Source organism: Cnephaeus nilssonii, assembly GCF_951640355.1.
Source record: "Cnephaeus nilssonii genome assembly, chromosome: 11".
NCBI classification, from domain to species: Eukaryota; Metazoa; Chordata; class Mammalia; order Chiroptera; family Vespertilionidae; genus Cnephaeus; species Cnephaeus nilssonii.
Window position 1 is genome coordinate 89016527 of NC_137082.1, and position 22930 is coordinate 89039456.

Here is a 22930-nt window from a genome sequence, read left to right on the forward strand (position 1 = left end):
ACCCACTTAAAAAATTAGTGTGTGTGTGTGTGTGTGTGTGTGTGTGTGTGTGTGTTGGGTCTTTGTCCCCATTAGTGGTACGGAGCTCCTAAAACCTTTGGAATTTCCTAAGTGTTGTGAGTAGTAAATGTGTCTTCTATGTTAATAAGGTGACTTTTCACCAGAAGAAGCAACCTTGTGATTAAAGGGTTGAAATTTAAGTCCAACACTCAGACCTCCAGGGAAGAGAGGCGCTGGAGACTAAGTTCAGTTAAAGATGGCCAGTGATGTAATGAGTGACGCCTGTGTTGTGAAGGCTCCACAAGAGCGTAAAGGAGGGTAGGCTGCTCAGAGAGCCAAGAGCTCTGCACCCTCCCCCCACACCCTGCCCTGCCCCTCTCTTTGTCCTGCTCTTCCTGAGTGATACCTTTTGTAGGAAACTGTAATCTAGGGAGTAAACTGGTTTCCTGAGTTTGGTAAGCTGCCCCAACAAATACATTGAACCCAAGGAGCGGATAAGGGGAACCTCTGATCTATCGTCCGTCAGCAGCACAGGTGACAACCTGGACTTGCAGCTGGAGTTGGCATCTGAAGGGGTGGGGATGGGGGCAGTCTTGTAAGACTGACCCCCACACCTGTGGGATCTGACACTCCGTAGGTAGAGAGTGTGAGGACTGCATTGAATTGTAGGACACCCAGCTGGTATCCAAGACTTGCTTAGGGGGTGGGATGCACCTCTTCACCACACAATGGAGCTGGGAGACAGAATTTCACCCCCTCCCTCTGCCTCTGGCAGTGGCTTCATTTCTTTCATGGTTTCACCTTCTGGGGGACTGGGAGGCGGCCTGCCCTTCCCTCCGTGGCCCCAGCCCCTCCTGGGCAGTCCCTGCCTCTGCTCAGTGGCTTCTGTGGTTGCCTCACTGTCACACTTGGTCTTTCAGCGGTTCCAACATCTTTGTAATCTGTTTGTCACAGTAAACGCCCTCTTTTGAACTACTTACTGAGAATTCTACTTTAAAAAATACTCTTTTATTGGTTTCAGAGAGAGTAAGCCGAGAGAAACATCAATGATGAGAATCATTGATCAGCTGCCTCCTGCACGCCCCCTACTGGAGATCAAGCCCAAATCCCAGGGCTGGTGCCCTGACCACAAATCAAACCTGACCTCCTGGTTCATGGGTCGACATTCAACCATGGAGCCACACGAGCCAGGCTCCTGACCCATTTCCCTAACTCAGTGGTCGGCAAACTCATTAGTCCACAGAGCCAAATATCAACAGCACAACGATTGAAATTTCTTTTGAGAGCCACATTTTTTAAGCTTAAACTTCTTCTAACACCACTTCTTCAAAATAGACTCCCCCAGGCCGTGGTATTTTGTGGAAGAGCCACACTCAAGGGGCCAAAGAGCCGCATGTGGCTCGTGAGCCACGGTTTACCAACCACTGCCCTAACTAAATCAACACTTCAGGAGAGGGGAACGCAAAGGAGAAACACTGCAAAAGTATCTCTTCCTCCCAAAGAGAAGGAACGTAGTTGCTTTCCGTTGTAAGTTTCCATTCTCTTCACAATTCTGCAGATTGGCACCAATGGAAACTTAAAGGTGAGGTAAAGTATAGAAAATAAAGGGATGTACCCTTTCCTAGTCTACCCCGGGTTGGGACAGTTAAATTTCCACAGCTTCATAAATGTCATTATGAATATGCATTCTCATGCTATTGACATTTGATTTTATGTCAGCTGTATCTTTATGGACTAGCGTAGAGCTGTCATTTGTAAGCCTATCAGCAGCCCTTCGGACCCTAGTATTTCCTGTGGGATCGAGCTGAAGATAAATGATCCCTTGCCCCTGCCCCTCCCCCCTCTTTCTCTCTCTGTCTTTCTCTCTTCTTCCCTCTTATTTTTTCTTTTTCCTTTATTTCCCCGTTACTTTACACATTTATCGGCATCCTCTGGTCACTGTTCTAACCTGGGCGCATAGCCAGGAAAAAGGCAACTATAACAAGACTAGCAGCCCTGCGCATGAATCCGTGCGCCAGTAGCTCGCCAGTAGCTCACTGCCGCCCTCCTGTAGCTCCCCCCGCCCTGTCCCCCCTTCCTCGCCCCCCTCATAGCTTGCTGCCCTGCCCCCTCCTGTAGCTCTCCACTGCCCGCTGGTAGCTCGCTGCCCCACCCTCCTGCTGATCCGTGATCCGGTCGTTATACACGGTCGGTCGTTACGCTTCAAGGCCTAACGACCATTTGCATATTACACCTTTATTATATAGGATTAGTTCCAGTATAAGAGTGGAGGCTAAAGCCTGACACCAGTTTTAAAAAGCAAACAAAGGCTAGTTTTTTGGGAAACAGAACCCTGCAGCATATATAGAGCCTTCTTTCTGTGCCTAACGTTCTGTCATCCCAGCCACTCCTCTCTCAACGCCTGCGCGTTCGCTACTTCCTCCAAAGGAGACCATCCAGCTCCCTTCCAGCTTGCTTCTCAGGCAATGCCATTTTTCCAATCCAATGCCTCTTACTTTTATCTTTAATTGAATCGTAATCTTTTCTTTAAAAATATTTTTTTATTGATTTCAGAGAGAAAGAGAGGGGGAGGGAGAGATAGAAACATCAATGATGAGAGAGAGTCATTGATCAGCTGGCTGCCTGCACGCCCCACACTGAAACCCGGGCATGTGCCCCAACCGGGAATCAAACCGTGACCTCCTGGTTCATAGGTTGATGCTCAACCACGGAGCCATGCTGGCTGGGCGAATCTTAATCTTGAACATCTCATAAACCTGCAGCCTTAGACTAAATCATAAAGGTGATTCCTATCAACCATTTCTTTCTTTTTTTTTAATATATATATATATATATATATTATTGATTTTTCACAGAGAGGAAGGGAGAGGGATAGAGAGCTAGAAACATCGATGAGAGAGAGACATCGACCAGCTGCCTCCTGCACACCCCCCACCGGGGGATGTGCCCGCAACCAATGTACATGCCCTTGACCGGAATCGAACCTGGGACCTTCCAGTCCGCAGGCCGACGCTCTATCCACTGAGCCAAACCGGTTTCGGCTCAACCATTTCTTTTCTTTTTTTTAATGTCCAATTAATAATTTATTTTTATTTATTTTTTATTTTTTTATTGCTTAAAGTATTACAAATAGTAGTACATATGTCTCCTTTTTTTCCCCCAATTGACCTTCCCCCAGCCTCCCCTACCCCCCCAGCACATTCCCTCACCCCCCTCCAGTGTCTTGCGTCCACTGGTTATATGCATGCATACAAGTCCTTTGCCTATCAACCATTTCTGTGTACCACAATGCAGAACAAATACAACTACAACGAGAACTTCCATTTAGAACCTGGAGAAAGGAGGAGGAACCATAGGATATGTACCATCTGTTGCTGGACAGAGTAAATGAAGCAAAGCAGAGTCTCATGGGCATCATTTAGTTGACTTGGTAGCGGTGAAAATTCTACTGTTCACCACTCCGGCTCTGATGTTGCCTGCTGGGACCGTTGCTATTGTCAAAGGAATACCTAAAAGCACGTGAGAGCAGCTGACCCCGTTTGGGGAGAGAGGAGTGGCATAATTCATTTACAACTCACTTTCTGTTGAAAGTGTTGGGGTGCAAAAATGGCCTGAGGCTTCCTAAGGAATTAGGACATTCTGCTCATGGATTTTAATAGATCACAGTGCTGTTATACAAGTTGGGCTTTTCTTGGGCCTACAATTCTAATAGTCACCTATCTATCAGTCTCACTTTAGGAGAACTTCCAAAAAGTAAACACCAAAGACTTGGTTATGTCTGCAGGGCTGTTAAGTTGAAAAGCCGAGAATGGAGCTACACCTACAGACTTTGTCACCAGTAACTCTGGGGCAACATATACCCAGTTTACCCTGACAAACTGCGTCTCAGGAGGATGAATGAAGAAAGTTGGCTGCTGGCAGAGACCTCTTCTTCTGTCTTCTAAAATGTCTACCCGCCCCCAAACTGAGTTCCAGTTCCGTGTATGTTGCAAAGGCAGCGTCATCCTGATTGCCAGGAAGGGAGCAGCATGCGGGGTGGCTCGGGGAGTCAGGAGTCCGAATCCTCCTTTCATTCCTTCCCGTTCCAGTGGCCAGGATCTCCGTGTTCTGTCAGCATTTCAGTTTCACACCCAACGGGAAGTGAATCAGAGAACGAGACATCGGCACCTCAGTCCAACCATTACTTCCTTGATTTGGACCTCAGCATTCTCAACTCCCAACTCTTCTTCCTCTATCACGGCCAGCAAAATCGGGATGGGAGCATGCAAATTTCTTGTTGATACTCAGGAAAAATCAACATACCCTGATTGATCAGTCTAGGTCAAATCAGGAGACATTTGAACAGACACAGTAATTTGAACTGAGAAAGTTTAATATAATTTTTTTAATTTTAGCAGATTGGAATAAGAAGTAGAAAAGTCTAAAGACTATAGGGTTGAGTGCTCACTATACTAAAATTGGAACAACATAGAGAAGATAGTATGGCCCCTAAGCAAGGATGACACCTAAATTTGTGAAGTGTTCCATACTGCTTTGTCGATAAAAGGAATATAGGGTTGAAATGGAGTACCCAAAGAAAGGCTCTACTCCCACCACCACTAGGGCCCAGATCCAGGCCTTGCGGGGAGGTCTCTGTGGCTCACTGGATGGTAGAGAAGTCACTGTGGTGCCAAGCGGTCAGAACTTGCTGGAAACCAGTCCTCCAGGGTCCCATGGAAAACGATCTGTTCGCAAAGAAGTATCTCGGGTATTCTGCAAGATACCATCCAGAGGGATGCTGGAGGAAGCGTCTGTCTGCAGGGTGCTGCTGGCCACGGGGCACTGCAGAAGATTGCCGATAGAGGGCACTAGACAGACATTGCAGCCCTTTTCCTCCTGCAGTTTCTCTCTAGCGCCCTCTACTGTTGTGCCCTCTATTGGAAAGTCTTACTGTGTGCCAGCTGGGCAGGAAAAAGGATGTGAAGGGCCCAGATGCATTTTCACACGGCAGGTAAAAAAGGAGTCCATTCAGAGCTGAGTAAATTTGCTCCCCATGTAGACCTTGCCAGTGAGAAAAGGATATGCAGAGGAGCTAACAGGAGTGGTCGGATCCATGTGTCAGACATTCATTTTTCTGTGCAACAAGCATAGGGGCTGAAGGTGTCCCTCCGAAGGTCCTATGTTGCCACCCGCATCCCCAACGGTATTTGGCGATAGGGCCTGTGCTACCTGTGTCATCAGCCACTTCTCCCGTCTGCTGTGATGAGGGGTGTCAGGAGCAGCACAGGGTGACACAGAAATGCCATGAGATCCACGTAGCCTGTAACTCGGCGGTTAGAGAGCAGCTGCCTGGAGAACAGCCGGGGACCACAGCGTGCCTTAGCTGCGTGCCGGGATCTGGGGGTTTGTAACCGCAGCGCGACCTAATCTACCTTGACCAATCCCTTCCCCTGGTTCACCTTCGCTGAGCCTCTTACCTGGCTACTTTGGGGGCAATGATCAGCCTTAATCAAGACCCACGTGTGTGGCTTTCTGAAACCTGCAGGATTAAAATACCAGATGAGTGCCCTAACCGGTTTGGCTCAGTGGACAGAGCGTCGGCCTGTGGACTCAAGGGTCCCAGGTTCGATTCCGCTCAGGGGCATGTACCTTGGTTGCGGGCACATTTCCGGGGACAGAGGGGGGGGTATGCAGGAGGCAGCTGATTGATGTTTCTCTCTCATCGATGTTTCTAACTCTCTCTCCCTCTCCCTTCCTCTCTGTAAAAAATCAATAAAATATATATATTTTTAAAAATAAAATACCAGATGATTGTCCTGTAATAAGATAAAAACGTAAGTATTTCTTAGCCTCCAGGACCTCAGGTACAGGTGTCCCTCCGTAATATTTTGTCTTATTTACTTCCATAAAGGTAGCCTAGGTGACAATGCTGTCTTCCCAACTCCTCCTGGGTTCCCTCTACCTTGCAGAATGTCACTCATCACAGGTCTCGTCAATAACATCCGTGTTCTGGCCTGTGCCTCTTGTGAAAAAATCTAAAAAGCTTTCATATGTTTGAGTGTATCCTGAACTGGGGTACACATGACAGGTTCAGCCACCTAAAACTTAGTCCATATTTAGCAGAGAGGAAGACAACGAATTCATCTACATTTAACCTTTTAAATTTCAGTGAAGCCCCTTGGGAGCAGAACCAATAACTCCATGGTGATCAGCATTTCTTGGGCCTAAACCAGGGTTCCTAAACCTCGACACTGGTGACACGTGGGGCATGGTAATTCTTTGTCTCCAGATATTACCAAACGTTCCCCGAGAGGCCTACGTGAAGGTATATTTTTGTGCTAGATACTGCTGAATGACAATTTTAAAAGTTAATCGGTTTGTGTACAAAATGTATCAAGATCAATATCGAAGAACAGACACAATAGATATTTTAATGAAAGCAATGGTCCTGCCATTCTTTATTTCTCACAATACATTTTTACAGAAGGAAAAACAAAAACAAAAACCCTGCACATGTTAAATTCTGATCATACAGATGTGTGTTTTTTTTTTGCAGTTGCATAAGGAAAGAATGAACCTCTTAATGACTTTTTAAAATAACTTCAATGCCTAAAGATACAAATTATACACTCAGCATTCAGTAGCTGGAGTACTGGTAAGCTCACTTCCACATGAAAGACTGAGCAACCCATGAACGCAATGAAGCGGCATCGCTGGAGCGGGCTCTGTGACCCGAAACTGTCTTAACATAGGGTCACAGCCTCGCAACCCAACTCCCAACCTACGTTCAAAGCCCGGGTGGAAGGCAATGAGAGGAAAACTCCCCAGGTTTCCTAGGGTTCGGGGAGGTCAGCCTTGGAGAGAAACCTGTGACTCCGATCCCCCGATAAGGCCTTGGAAAAGCTGCGTCTGAGGCGCGAGGAACAACGTGACACTTTCTGTGAGTAGTCTACAGTTCAAACATTGGTCTTCCTATTTTAAAACAATGAATTATAAGATTTTTTTTTTTATAGAAAAGGTTAAAGGCACCGTGAAAGAATGAATATTTGCACTTGACCGTTTTAGAACTCAAAACAATTCAGAAGGCAAAGTGATGCAGGCGGCCCGCGCCTGAGGTTCCTGGAGGCAGCACGCTCATCCCCAGAGGAACCCAGGGACCCGATGCAGGACGGCTGCACTGAGCTCCCGGGTGACTTAAAGCTTTATTTAGAACACGGGACTTAACGTTTTGACACTTTTTCAAGTTTTACAGATTCAGAGACGCCTGTTGTACTGCTCTAAATGAACCAAGATTTACTCTCTGGCTAGTACTGACGCTCAGAAATTATTTTTTAGGGACTAAAACCAGACCTTCAGTCTGATGATTACCTCCCTCCTTGTGCGCTTTATTGGATGATTCATCCCGAGTGGAGGAAGAGGTTGTGAAACTAAACATCTGTTACTTGCTCACAGCTGTGAAGCCACCATCTAAAGGAGGACAGGAGGCCCTCAGCTTCATTGGCTTTACGGTGTTCTAATCCCCTGGTAGGGGGTGGCAGGATCGTAAGCAAGACTTTAAAGAGGAATGGGCAGTTTACTATAGATACTTTGGACACCCTGATTACGACGACATTTTTGTGTAAGAAAAAAAAGTTTATAATTGATTACAATTCAAAAGCTAACTGCAACCAAATAAAATTTTAACTAGTCTTCATAGCTTCTTTGCTTGCTTTCAAGACAGAAACATTATTCTATGTCCTGGATTCATCCTTAAAGAGTCAGATATGAAAAACAGCCCAACTATCAAATCCGGACGGGTGGCAAGCACTGAACACAGTTACTTGGAGAACTCAGACTAACTGGGGGAGGAGAGAGAGAGTGCAGTATGTGATTCCATACGAAACTGTTCTGAAGATGTTGATGTAGTACAGCTTTAAAAAGTAGGGGGAGGATAGGGAGCACAAATAAAAAACGTTTAATTGTTTTCATTACATATTGGTGGTGGTTGTATTAGCACTGTTATTCTGAAACTGTGGCCTGTGTAAGGTAATGAAAGAAATGAATATCTGTGTGATATTCTGTCATGGCCCGTCTGGGAAAACCAGAATTCTCAGTATAGGAAAAAATGAAAATACAGTTGAAAAAAAAAGAGAAAGGATTAGATTGTAGTACTCCATTTGACTTGAAAGTATCAAAATAAACTCATGGCCCGGCCAGTGTGGCTCAGTGGTTGAGCGTCCACCTATGAACCAGGAGGTCATGGTTCGATTCCCCATCAGGGCACATGCCAGGACTGGGGGCTCGATCCCCAGTGTGGGGTGTGCAAGAGGCAGCCTATCCATCGTTCTCTCTCATCATTGATGTCTCTATCTCTCTCTCCCTCTCCCTTCTCTCTGAAATCAATAAAAATATATATTAAAAAAAATAAACTCATGAAGTGTTTTATCTTTAAAAGGCAAAGATATTTCTTAGCTCCCTCCCAGAAACAATGGTAAGTCTAGTTGCAATGAGTGTAACAGCCATTGAAATGCCATTTCTCACTGAAAATGACCAGGTTTCTGGGCAAAACGGCCGAATGCAGGTCTGGGGCAGGAAACGTACAAGCTGGGCCTGGAGTATTTTGTCACGTAAGACGGCAAGGAGGCTGCCGAAGATTGCGAGAGAAGTGTCAAAAGGATTCAGAGGCAACGCTTTGAGACACCAATGGCCAAAGACGAGACAATCTGAGCTTTAGTAAGGTAATATTTAAAGTGGATTAAAGTCTATGAAGTGTGTGTGAATTCATGTTAGTTCACAATACCGTTTAAAAAAGTGATCACTAGAAGATGATAGGGAAAAGTTTATCTTGAAAATTGGTAAATAAAGGGAAAAATCCAAATATTTGTTTTCCTTTTCCTACATGAACATTACCACTGGTTAACCAAATCACAGATGTGGGGAAACATCTCTTTACAAAAATGTTCCAAGTAATAAACATAAAAGAAATGATAGAATTAGAATATTCTCCAACCCACAATAAATCACTGGGTCTCGGCACCGAGTGTCAAGTTTAGCTGACGTCACAAAAAGACTGAAGCGGACAGTCGTGCCCAAAGTCTGCTCAAACCTCTGGACCCAGGTGTCACTGTCCAGAGGACAGAGGAGCATGCTGAATTGTGCCGTGAGCCTGCAATCAGTACAATACAGACGGTGGGAAACTGTGAATCCTAAGACCAGGTTCTCCAACAGGTACATTTTAAGAAAAAGAGAGAAGGGGGGAAACGTGTAAAAAGGGATGTAAAAGATACATCTCATAACCATTTTAAATGAATAAGATAAAAAATAGTGTGTAGAGATAACACACTTGGGCGATAAAATACTAAAGAAGTACAAGAAAGTGATTAGTACTGAAATCAATGTAATGGTTACTTTTGTGGGATTGGGGACGAGCATTGTGAACTGTGACAGGACACGCAGTGGACATCCAGGGTGGCTGCCAAGAGTGTTTGCCTACAATAACGTGATGAGCTATAATTCTGTTTGGTTTTCAGTATTTTTTATAATTTTGCTAACGGGTGAAATAAAAATAACATCAAAGCCCTTTGGGTTTCCCACTAAGAATTATGGATGTGAAAACCTCTACTATAAATAGCAGCTGACGGTTCTTAAGAACTTGCCTACGTTATAGAAATATTCCTAAACAATAAGCTACAAACATTTGAAAAAATAGAATATTAAGTTCTTGTGTATGCAGTTATAAAAAGTAAAAGAATTAGGCATACATTTCTAACGTGAAATTAATTCTGTTACGTTATGTTATACAATCTGGTTAAATGGACTTCGTCGACTTCCAACATTTTCCTTCCCTACCATACAAGGTTATTCATGTTACTCTATTAGTGATTAGAACATGAGCATTGAAGCAGATTTCATATTTCCTTGCATGTCCACCATTTGTTTCACTTTCCATCTTTTTACATAGACCAAAGATCAGTTACCTTGCCCTCCCATGACGGCGTTTATTAATAAGGAGCATTACACACACTGCCATCCAATTTGCAAATAAAGATCCTTCACCCACAAATCCCAGCCGTAGGTTCTCCTTCACCTATTAATGGGCTAATGGAGACTATTTTTGTTTGTTGAGCGTCTAAGAAGCTCAGGAACGTAAAACAGATTTAAGCCATCAAGATAAAAGCAGTTTTAAAATGCAATAGAACTGTGTTGTACATTTTTGCCCATCGAACATTGACGATTCCCCTCCAACTGTTCAAGCAGCATCTTAACAAATGGCGCCACTGTATGGTCTCCTTCCTTCTCCTTTTCACAACATTATGTGGTGTTTGAGTGACTCACATATTCCAGAAGTGACCGGTCTAATACCCTTCGGATAAGAGCTTCCTCAATTATATTAAAATCCTACAATTAAGAAAAATAGTTAGAAACATACAATCAGAGACAGTTTTCACAAACTGAGAAGATCCCTGAGTTCAGTGACCTGTCCAATCTTCCATAAGAAAAACCTGTCAGGGAACCTAGCACTTTCATTTGGGGCCCGTGCATCTTCTAGTTCATTTGACTGCCTACAAAGTAACCAGTTATTGTCATAGTAAAAGAGTCTTGATTTGGAATTTAAAGTTTTGAATCTGATCTAATGAGTAGTTTTTAATCAACACTACAAACACTGGTCAGAGAGCTAGGTTCCACATAACATGTCAAATAACATTAGGACATTTCCATAGGACTCAGCAATCTCAGCACAACGACTGAATATCTATCTGAAAACTGCTGAAAGCAAAACTCTCTTTCTCCTTGCCTTCCTGTGGTCAAAATGGCATTCAAAAGTTTAAGCCAGCACATTCTGTAAACAAGACAAAAACTATCAATAGCCCTGTCCTTTGCAACCCATCTCCTCTTTCTTCAAAAACTAAAAACAAACAAACAAACAAAAACAAAACAACTCATAAATCTGTGTTGAAAGTCCATTGTGAAACATCTATATATATAAAAGCCTAAGTGACTGTTGGACCGTTTGACCGGTAGCTATGACGCACACTGACCACCAGGGGGAAGATGCTCAATGCACAGTCATGGAAACGTGGAACAGAAGGATGAATCTCAGAGGGAAGGGGGCAGGAAGAGATTAACCAAAGGTCTTAAGTGCATACTAGAGGCCCGGTGCCCGGATTTGTGCATTGATGGGGTCCCTTGGCCTGGCCTGCGGAGATCAGGCCAAATCCATGCACCTGGCCTCCGACATCCCCCCAAGGGGTCCCAGATTGTGAGAGGGCACAGGCCAGGCCGAGGGACCCCGCTGGTGCATGAATCTGTGCACCGGGCCTCTAGTAAAACCAAATAAGTAAAGTCAAATGAATAAAATCCAAAGGAAAGCCGTAAAGAGTAGAAGAACATAAGATCTGGGACTTGATACTGGTTGTTTCTTAGGCAATGTATTAACCTTTGAGCTTCAGATATTTCATCCCTAAGTGAAGATAACAGAGTACTCCCTTGACAGTAGTTGTTACAAGGAATAAAATGAGATAATATGCGTGAAGTGCCTCTCATAGTACCTGGTAGCTGAGGAAACAAGCAAACAAACAAACCAAAGAACACTGTTTCAGCCTCACTCCCATATCCAAGAGCATGGTTTTGTGCCGAAACCGGTTTGGCGCAGTGGATAGAGCGTCGGCCTGCGGACTCAAGGGTCCCAGGTTCCATTCCGGTCAAGGGCATGCACCTTGGTTGTGGGCACATCCCCAGTGGGGGGTGTGCAGGAGGCAGCTGATCGATGTTTCTCTCTCATCGATGTTTCTGACTCTCTATCCCTCTCTCTTCTTCTCTGTAAAAAATCAATAAAATATATATATTTTTAAAAAAGAACATGGTTTTGAGTGGGTGGAAAGTATTCTCATCCAAGTGGCTTCCTCCTTGGATTCATACTTGGAAAGACCTTGAGAAGAATGGACTGAATGTGAACAGCTAGAACAGGTCACGGCTTTTAGAACATCTGATGGAGCTGAAATAAAGAGGAAGCCCTCTCTCTGTGCTGTGAAACATGAGAACACTTGGACCAGAGCCAGGCTCTGTGAGGCCTTGTGTCCTCTGGGGACCAGAGACACTATGTGAGAGGCGGAGCAGAGCCCAGGAAGCTCTGGGGCAGCCTGTGCAGTCCTTCAAGTGGTCCTCATGTTCCCGCCTATTCTCTCCCCACCGCCAACTCGCCTGAGATCCCTGCCCACACTGCAAAGCACTTGACCTGCATTCCCTCACTCAATCCTCTCAAAAGCTTTGGGGAGTAGGTGCTGTTGACGCCCTTCACTTAGCAAATCAACAGAGGCTCGAAGGTCAACAGCCTGCCCAAGGTCACACTGTTGTGACAGAGCTGTTACTTAAATCCAGGCCAGAACCCAAATTCCTGGTGTTGAATCTGGGTAATCAAGAGTGCGCAGATCAGAAAGCAAAGAGAGCATTGTCAAATTAACCACTTTTAACAAATCGTTAACAATTACTAAATTGTATCTTGAAATAGCATAAAAAACAAGGTCAAATTATCTGCAAATTCAAACTTAGCCATTAACATTCCTGTATTTGGATGAAAGTTAACAATAAAATATTATGTTTCAGAACATGGCTCTGAGTGATTTCCCCCTCTTACAGGCTGAAAGGGACTCAGGATAACATATTACCCTCCCACGACAACACATGGACCAAAGCACAACAAAGGCTACACTAACTTTTTGCTTGTTATTCTCATTTCTGATCATGGGAAATACAGTCATAAGCATTGGGACTATTCATGCAATACCTAACTTTTCTTGCTTTTAAAAAAAAAAGTCAATATAACGAGATTGGCCATGAGTTGGTAGTTATTGATGTGTAGGTGATGGTTCTATGGGGGGTTCATTATACTATTCTGTCTACTTTGTGTTCATTTAGTATTTTTCATAAAAAAAAATTTATGTTTAAAATAAGTTCAATAAATGAATATTGTTTACTACACAGATAATGTTATATCTATGAACAGCCATTCAATGTACTATAAAAGCAACTGGCCCGGCTGGTGTAGCTCAGTGGTTGAGCATTGACCTATGAACCAGGGGGTCACGGTTCGATTCCAGTCAGGGCACATGCCTGGGTTGCAGACTCGATTCCCAGTGGGGGTTGTGCAGGAGGCAGCTGATCAATGATTCTCTCTTATCATTGATGTTTCTATCTCTCACTCTCTCTTCCTTCCTCTCTGAAATCAATAAAAACATATTTTTAAAAATAAAATATATAAAAGCAACTGGATGCAGAACAAACTCTCTGAGTCGTTTCATTATTGTTGTGATTTCATCTCAGCCATATAAGTTTTCAGGTGCACAAAAATTATAACTATACAAAGGGAGGAGTAAAGTAGAAACTAAAATAATTCGAAGGTGAAATCTGGCTCCTTATACAATGGATAATTATATGGATCACACAAAAAATAGTTTTGTGTAAGGCAGATAACTGGTTTAATATTAATAGCCAAATTTACAAAATACTCTATTTTTATGATTTCTTAGTTAATGCTAATACTTAACACTTCGGCTATATATGCATTTTTTCCTCCTTATTCGTTTGGATTTAAAAAAGTAAGCTTCACACAGACAGCATGAAGACAATGTAAAAATAAAACAAATACTTACTAAGAAATCCTCATAGAGCTGAGTGTGACTGACTTGCAAATGTCTTATTAAACTGCCATTGAAGCTGCTTGGGTTCTCAGTAGGTATTAAACGGCAGAGTGGGCAGAACTGGAAACAGACAAGACCAAGAGTTCAAGAAAGAATTTAAAATAATCACTGATGTCAGGCCGAGACCGGTTTGGCTCAGTGGATAGAGCGTCGGCCTGCGGACTGAAAGGTCCCGGGTTCGATTCCGGTCAAGGGCATGTACCTTGGTTGCGGGCACATCCCCAGTGGGGGGGGGGGGGGGGGCGGTCGGTGCAGGAGGCAGCTGATCGATGTTTCTCTCTCATCGATGTTTCTAACTCTCTATCTCTCTCCTTTCCTCTCTCTGTAAAAAAATCAATAAAATATTTTTTAAAAAAATCACTAATATCACAGAATTAAAACATCCAAGAGCCAACTACTCAGCCATAAGAAAGGATGAACTCCTGCCATTTGTGACAACACGGATGGACCTTGAGAATATGCTAAGCAAAAGAAGGCGGTCAGAAAAGCTAAGAACCATATGATTTCCCTCACACGTGGGATATAAGACTGAAACTCACAGACACAGTCACCAGTATGGTGGTTACCAGAGGGAAAGGGGTGGGAGGCAGTAAAGGGTAAAGGAAGCCAAATATATGGCGACAGAAGATGATCTGACTTTGGGTGGTGGGCCCACAATGCAATATAAGGATCATGTATCATAGAAATCTATACCTGAAACCTATATAATCTTATTAATCAATATCATCCCAATAAATTTTAATTAAAAAAATAAATAGCCTATCAATAAAGTGAAATTTAACTCGACAAATCTATTGGCCATACCCCAGTTTTATGTTTTACAATTTCATAAACATTAAAACAACATTAAACAAATAAAATCGCATTTATTCTTGTATACATTTCTTGTATACATATTATTGTATAGCTATTATTTTCGTAGTTATTAACTGATTAATTAAACAATCGTACAGTTAGTAGACGCACTGTAATGTACTTAATTAGTTGCCTACCTCTTGAAATGAGTTTTTTGTATGTAGAAATTTTATTATTACAAATGATATTATCTATAGTGTTTATCTTTTGGGGGGTTATATTCTTAGGATGAATGACCAGAAATGGAGAATCACAGTCAAAGGTTATGAACATTTATGGTTCATAATATCTATTGCTCTAAAGTACTTTTATTACCACCAGCAATAAAGATTATAACACACCAGCATCAGTAATTAGTATTTACATGTATTTCCTAATTTAATAGCTATGAATAGCTCTTCAAAAAAACTGTCATTTTGAAATATTTATAAACTCACAAGAAATTGCAAAAATAATTCAGAAGGTCCCACGTCCCATCACCCAGTTTTCCCAAATGGTAATATCTTACATAACTATAGCACATTATCATAATCAGGAAGTTGGCAATTAACTAGACTACAGATCTGCCTTAGGTTTCTCCGGTTTTACATGAATTCAGTTGCGTGTGTGTGTGTGTGTGTGTGTGTGTGTGTGTGTGTAGTTCTATGAAATGTTATCACGCATATAGATTCATATACCCATCAACACAATCAAGACACAAAGTGTCCTGTCACGGCAAAGGAACTTCCTAGTGCTACCACTTTACTTCCTTCCTCTCCCTACCCTGGTGTCCACCGATCTGTTCCCCACCTCTATAATGTCATTATTTTGAGAATGTTAAATAAATCCAGTTATACAGTATTTAATCCAGTTATATAGTACTTAATCTCACAAGTTGCTAATCTTGTGAGACTGGCTCTTTACCACTGAGCAGAAAGACCTTGAGACTCATCCAAGTTGTTGCTTGCATTCATAATTCCCTCCTTTTTATTGCTAGTGGTAAGTAGACCATGATATGGATGTACCACAGTTTAACCATTTACTTTCTGAAGGACATTTGTTGTTTACAGTTTGGGGCTGTTACAAATAAAACTGCATCGAACATTTGTGTACAGATAGTTGCATAAATGATTTTATTTCTCTAGGATAAATTTCCAAAAATTTGATTGCTGGTCAGATGGTGAGTGTTATAATTAACTTGGAAAAAAAAAAAAAGCCTTACCTTACTACTATACAGCAATAAAAATTATGAAAGCCACACCACAAAGTAGAACTAAAATGCCAGACTGAAATGAAAAAAGGCGCTGAAACTGGTTTGGCTCAGTGGATAGAGTGTCGGTCTGCAGACTAAAAGGTCCCAGGTTCGATTCCGGTCAAGGACATGTACATTGGTTGCGGGCACGTCCCCAGTGGGGGATGTGCAGGAGGCAGCTGGTCGATGTTTCTCTCTCATCGACGTTTCTAACTCTCTATCCCTCTCCCTTCCTCTCTGTAAAAAAAATCAATAAAATATATTTTTTTAAAAATAAAAAAATAAAAAATAAAGAAAGAAATGAAAAAAGGCAGCACTCACTATGAATCTAGGAAATGATGAGCAATATGTGTATTTAATGCACAAGCATGTGGATATATATGAAATAAACTAATAGACTGATTAATAAAGATGAACGACTTTATGCTTTTCTTCTTTTCTTTTTATTTTATATAACTTCCTACTTTTCATTTCTAGTGTATTTTCATAACTCTATTTGCATTATTTAAAAATGTTTTTAACCTAGGATGTGACCATGGTTATTATACTAAAGTTAGATCTCAACTGTGCATTTGGGATATTCTTAGTTGATTATGCCCAGGATGATCTGTAAGAGATAATGTCTAATTTCATAAATGAATGAGTGAATGCACATTAGTAATTCTTATCAGTTTCAACTCAACACTTTCACATTTCGTTAATGTTGTAGAATTACCATAACCTCGACATAAATTATCCTGTATATCTATAAACAGAAGCCTATCAAATGAATTTTCTAATATATATTGAATTTAGACACTGCAGAAATGTACAATGACAAAAATCCTTACCACAAGTCTCCTTTCTGATCTGTGATGATTAACACAATGATCCAGCAAGCTGTCTTCATCCAGTTCCTTCTGACAAAATGGACACACACACCTGGAAATTGCATAGAACAGAATATCACTAAATGACTGGCAATGAGTTAGTAGTCACTCAACTATAGAGGTAAAAAAACAGATCCAGTTTCCAGTCCTCATTCTTTCTGAATGGACATAATTTTTTCCAATCCTGATGATGGTCTTGGTGCCTAAAGTCTTTCTCTTGAGGGATGTAAATGCGTGTCCTTCTGGGGAGAGGGGAGGGAAACAGCGACAGTGCACTCGAAGCACCATTCACTGAGAAACAGCACGAAGTCCACCCACCTGTCCCTGCGTTACTGTCACTTTTCCATCCTCCCTTTCCGAATTTTGATTTGGGTGTTATTTGTCCTCCAACTCTTCCAGCACACATATAGGGTGGGGCAAAAGTAGGTTTACAGTTGTTTGTATGGAAAATAATAAATTCTATCCTATATAATAAAGAGGTAATATGCAGATTGACCCTCATGCCCTCACACAAGATGGCCGCCCCCATGTGGTCAAAGATGGCTGCCACAAGATGGCCGGCAGGGGAGAGTAGTTGTGGGCAATCAGGCCTGCAGGGGAGGGCATTTAGGGGCGACCAGGCCTGCAGGGGAGGGCAGTTGGGGGCAATCGGGCTGGCAGGGGAGGGCAGTTGGGGGCAATTGGGCTGGCAGGGGAGCAGTTAGGCGTCAATCAGGCTGGCAGGGGAGTGGTTAGTGGGTAATCAGACTGGCAGGCAGGCAAGCGGTTGGGAGCCAGCAGTCCCAGATTCTGAGAGGGATGTCTGTCGGTTTAGGCCTGATCCCACCAGAGGTCGGACATCCCCCAAGGGGTCCCAGACTGGAGAGGGTGCAGGCTGGGCTGATGGGACACCACCCCCCACCCCCCGTGCACGGATTTCGTGCACCAGGCCTCTAGTAGTTAATAAATAATAATACAAGAATAAACTCTGTGTTTTGCATACTGACAACTGTAAACCTATTTTCCCCTCCCTGTGTAACTATAAGTGTCAACACACATAATTAGTATCGAGTGAAGAATGAAAAATGACCTTCAACTACCCTAAGTCTTTATATCTGGGGGTATTTGTTCCTATATCTGCGTTGCCCAATACGGTAGCCATTGGCCATATGTGTCTGTTGGGCACTTGAAATATTGGTAGCCCAAATGAGATATGCTGAAGTATAAAATACACACTGGCCAAAACCGGTTTGGCTCAGTGGATAGAGCGTCGGCCTACGGACTCAAGGGTTCCAGGTTCGATTCTGGTCAAGGGCATGTACCTTGGTTGCGGGCACATCCCCAGTTGGGGGTGTGCAAGAGGCAGCTGATCGATGTTTCTCTCTCATCGATGTTTCTAACTCTCTATCCCTCTCTCTTTCTCTCTGTAAAAAATCAATAAAATATATTTTAAAAAATAAAAATAAAATACACACTGAATTTCAAAGGCTTAATCTAAAAAAAATGTAAAATATCTCAATAACTTTTATATTGATTATATGTTGAAATAATAGTTTGGCTATATTTGGGTTAAATTAAATATATCAAAAATTGATTTTCCTTGCCACTAGAAAAGTTTAAATTACATTCTGTGTTCTGCATTCTATTTCTATTGGCCAGTGCTGCCTTAAATTCTTAGGGACAACATGGAACCTTGGAATTTTTTGCTCACTTTCCATTATAGATATAACTTCCTACTTTCTAAGACTTGTATTCTAGACAAGCTGCCTGTGTAAAAAATTTAAAAATTTAAATCATGGAGTAAGTTCTTCTATAAAGCAACGACTTCTATCTTAAATACAAATATTAATCTTTCTTGTAAGATTGATTAATCGCCAACCCTTCTCATTTCCTGTTATTTTAATTCTTTACTATTTAATTCTAACTAGCAGAAGAAATTCGGCTTTAAATTAGCTTTAGGTATTTTAATTTTTTATAAAGCCTATCAACTTTGCAATCAAATACACACATACTTTCTCAAACCAGTTGCTATCCTTCTTTCCTATTGGCCCTTGCGGTCAATCTAACAGAATCTGGACTCTGCTTATAAATTTAAAATTTGTACCGTCATGGTATAAAACGAATCCTATAAAACAAGTATGTTTGCAAAGCAATGTCTAGTAAAACAAAAGGAATGGCGTGATCATTTAGACTTCCAGGTTAAAAAGTATAAGCTACATTTTGAGTGTGTTTTCTTAAAATAAGCAGAACTAACATTTTCCTTCAGAAGAGAGAAAGAAATCACACCCCTACTGAATCCCACTATTGGATAACTGAGTTTATAAGCACACTTAATGGTTTCAAAGTCACCATTTCTTTATTTCGTTACTAATAAAGAAAAGAGAGACTCCAAACTTTGTAATTATTCTGGCTATCCAATAACAATGACCCAGATTTCTTTCCTTTTTTTAAAGAAAAAAAAAGGGGGGGGGGAGATCAATATCTTCCATTAAACCTACTAGCAACCCCCATCCATCTTCCAGCCCCCAAAGGTATAGAATACAGATGCCTGCTGAGGCCTGTACCTCCTTGTTAGAATATATATGGAGATGTATGGAGATGTGGCTTCCTGCTTTCTAAGGAGAAACCAGCAAAAGGAGAGGGAATGAACTGGGCCGTGGTGGTGGGAAAGTAAAGATGAATAACTTTTTTTTTTTTAAGATGAATAAACTCTTTTTTTTTTTAATATATATTTTATTGATTTTTTACAGAGAGGAAGAGAGAGGGATAGAGAGTTAGAAACATCGATGAGAGAGAAACATCGATCAGCTGCCTCTTGCACAAGCCCTACTGGGTATGTGCCCGCAACCAAGGTACATGCCCTTGACTGGAATCGAACCTGGGACCCTTGAGTCCGCAGGCCGACGCTCTATCCACTGAGCCAAACCGGTTTCGGCAAGATGAATAACCTCTTAATCATGATCTACTTCAGTTCAGAAAGCAGAGCCTAGCAGAAATGAGCAGTTCTGCATTGCTTGTGGATCTTCCTTAATATAAACCCGTCTGAGGGCGTTTCCCTAATCTCTCCAGCGCTGGGTTGGTTCCCTCCATGCAAAGTCTTTAAAGCAGAGAGAGCAAAATTCTTCCATAATTATTGCCATTAACAAATGGTTACCTCCTGGCCATCGAGGCTCAGTGGTTAAGCATTGACCTATGAACTAGGAGGTCACGGTTCAATTCCCGGTCAGGCACATGCCCAGTTTCAGGCTCGATCGCCCAGTGCGGCGTGCAGAAGGCAGCTGATCAGTGATTCTCTCTCATCACTGATGTTTCTATCTCTCTCTCCCTCTCCCTTCCTCTCTGAAATCAATAAAAATATATTAAAAAACAAGCACAAAACAAATGGTATTATGGTTAAGAGCCAATAACAGGTATTATGGTTAAGAGCCTGCACATAACTACATGCATGTTTTCACAATAAAAATTTTAAATTTCCGGTTAAATTATTTTTTTCCTTTTCTGTAACATAACATTTAAAATTTTTTTTTCAATTACAATTTACATTCAATATTATTTTGTATTAGTTTCAGCATTAAATTCTTTACAGACATACCGAGTTTAGCACTAAACTATACTCTATTGAAACAAACCTTGCTGCTGTCTCCCCAAGTTCTTGTAGTGGTCCGTATTTATCTATGTACTTCTGACAGCTTCTTATGTGCGCCCTCATCTCGCTGAGGCAAACCTACACGAAAGCAAATTCAAAATAAACTCGCTGCTGAAAGGGAGCTCAGTGAAGTCTATGTGGCCCGGCTTTATTGCTACTTTCATTATTTCAAATAAGGTCATCGTGGGGGTCAGCTGACTTTAAAAGGATGCATTCATGAAAACAGTGCAACAGAGCTGGGGCATTCTCCAGAACAGCCCTACTTTTCAATTTCCCTAACACTTTGAAGACCCGAATGTTGCGTTATTGATTTTGGTTCTTCTAGAAAGCATTTATTTTTTTTAAGTGGAAAGACGCAGATTAACTGAAATTTACTTTTTGGGAATGCCATGACCTAAAGTGGTGATGGAAAGAAGCAAGTGGGAAAGAAAAGGGGGAGAGAGGAAGGGGGAGGAAAGGGGGGAAAAGTAAAAAAGAAAGAAAGAAAGAAAGAAAGAAAGAAAGAAAGAAAGAAAGAAAGAAAGAAAGAAAGAAGAAGGAGGGAGGGAGGGAGGGAGGGAGGGAGGGAGGGAGGGAGGGAGGGAGGGAGGGAGGGAAAGAAAGAAAGAAAGAAAGAAAGAAAGAAAGAAAGAAAGAAAGAAAGAAAGAAAGAAAGAAAGAAAGAAAGAAAGAAAGAGGAAAGAAAGGAAGGAAGGAAGGATAAATGGATGGGTTTTAGGAATATCCATAGTAAGTAAGAAGAAACGCTGCGCCTCGGGAAAGCTATAAATACCCTGGTTTTCGAGTGTATCCAGTAGCATCCCATGAATTGACAACGCACAGCATACTTAATGGCCCCATTAAGAGCACACATGAAGGCAGTCTCGCAGCCCATTCCTATCACGGCCAAAGAAAGAGCCCTTGTGCCTCCCGACATACATCCCGAGCGCTCCCCGCGAGGGGTCGGTGGCTGAATAACACGCGCCCGACCCAGTGCCCCCGCAGGAACTCCGGTGAGGCCGCGCTGAAGGCAGCTGTCGCAGCTGCGGCCAGGCGGCGGCCCACGCCACCGAAGTGAAACCTCAAACTTGAAACGGTGATAATCGCTTCACTAAAGACCAAAAATAAAAGCAAGTCCTGGCCTTCCGCGTATCTATGTAAAAGATGTAAAAACTGGGACTGATGCAGCTAGCCGCCTGGAACCAGACGGTTCCACAATCTCTACACCCCACCTTGCCCACCAGGGCCCCCTCATCTCCTCACTGCCTGGGTTAGAGGGTTCTTCCTTCCTCTTTGTGTTCCTTTATCACCAAAGCAAAGGGTTCTTCACGTTAATTAGCGATCTGGGGACCCTATAGACTAGGGGTCCTCAAACTTTTTAAACGGGGGGCCAGTTCACTGTCCCTCAGACCGTTGGAGGGCCGGACTATAGTTTAAAAAAAACTATGAACAAATTCCTATGCACACTGCACATATCTTATTTTGAAGTAAAAAGACAAAACGGCAAAAACACCCGCATGTGGCCCGCGGGCCGTAGTTTGAGGACGCCTGATATACACTGACAAACGAGCTGCTAAGTTCATACAGTGGCCACTCTAGAGACAAAAGCATGTAAGACGATGTAAGAGATGACAGAAGAGACATAAACCACTGTGGTTGGCCCGGCCGGCGTGGCTCCGTGGTTGAGCGTCGACCTGTGAACCAGGAGGTCAGGGTTCGATTCCCAGTCAGGGCTCATGCCCAGGTTGTGGGCTCCATCCCCAGTGTGGGGCATGCAGGAGGCAGCCGATCCATGATTCTCTCATCGTTGATGTTTCTATTGCTCTCTCCCTCCCTCTTCCTCTCTGAAATCAATAAAAACATATTTAAAAATAAATGAATAAACCACTGTGCTTGCTGTAAAGCTGCTTCTAATCTAATGGAAGGGGGAGAAAGATATGTAAAGATATGTCCGTAGACAAGGAGGGAGGAAGCTGATCCTGGGCACTGGAATACGGAAGCCAGGCGTCATGGGATGAAGCTCTGGCCTGGATTATTCAGCGTAAGTAGCATCTAAAATGGCTATAGAAGGAATGGCAGTATCCCTGGCAGGACGAGTAACGGAAAACGGAAGAGATGGATACAAGAAATACCCCAAAGAGAAAATGCAAAATGCAGAAATGGGCGGGGGTGGGGGGGGGGAGATAGGGTGAAAAAAGAAAGGGAATTTCCACCCAGAATAACTGAATGTTCTTGTTTCTAATGGACACCAAAGGTGGGATAAAGAATGGGATGACGGCCCTAACCAGTTTGGCTCAGAGGATAGAGCGTCGGCCTTCGGACTGAAAGGTCCCAGGTTCGATTCCGGTCAAGGGCATGTACCTTGGTTGCGGGCACATCCCCAGTAGGAGGTGTGCAGGAGGCAGCTGATCGATGTTTCTCTCTCATCGATGTTTCTAACTCTCTATCCCTCTCCCTTCCTCTCTGTAAAAAATCAATAAAATATATTAAAAAAACAACAACAATGGGATGACGAAATAATACCCTGAGTTTGACTTGGGACGTGTTAAATTTTATACGAAGAAAAAAATATCAAAGTAAAAATAAGCAATAGTCTATTAGGATGAGGCGAAATCTTTTGATTTTGAGCATTTCTCATGTTTCAGACCATGCTAAAAGCCATGTGTTTCCTCATTTACCTTTAAAACCATCCTGTGACACAAACACTACCTTTTCC

At 42.5% G+C, this 22930-nt stretch overlaps 1 protein-coding gene across 1 annotated transcript in view; it reads right to left on the minus strand.

The window, feature by feature from the left end:
* Positions 1-6384: 6384 nt before the first annotated feature.
* Positions 6385-22930, minus strand: part of RNF125 (ring finger protein 125) — a 21550-nt gene continuing 5004 nt past the window's right edge. Inside the window, exons 3-7 of the mRNA XM_079783444.1 lie at positions 21154-21367; positions 20219-20313; positions 16572-16662; positions 13608-13715; positions 6385-10356 (exon numbers count right to left, since the gene is read on the minus strand). Of these exons, the coding sequence (XP_079639570.1) occupies positions 10270-10356; positions 13608-13715; positions 16572-16662; positions 20219-20313; positions 21154-21367 (595 nt within the window). The 3' untranslated portion in view covers positions 6385-10269. The remainder of the gene's footprint in view (positions 10357-13607; positions 13716-16571; positions 16663-20218; positions 20314-21153; positions 21368-22930) is intronic.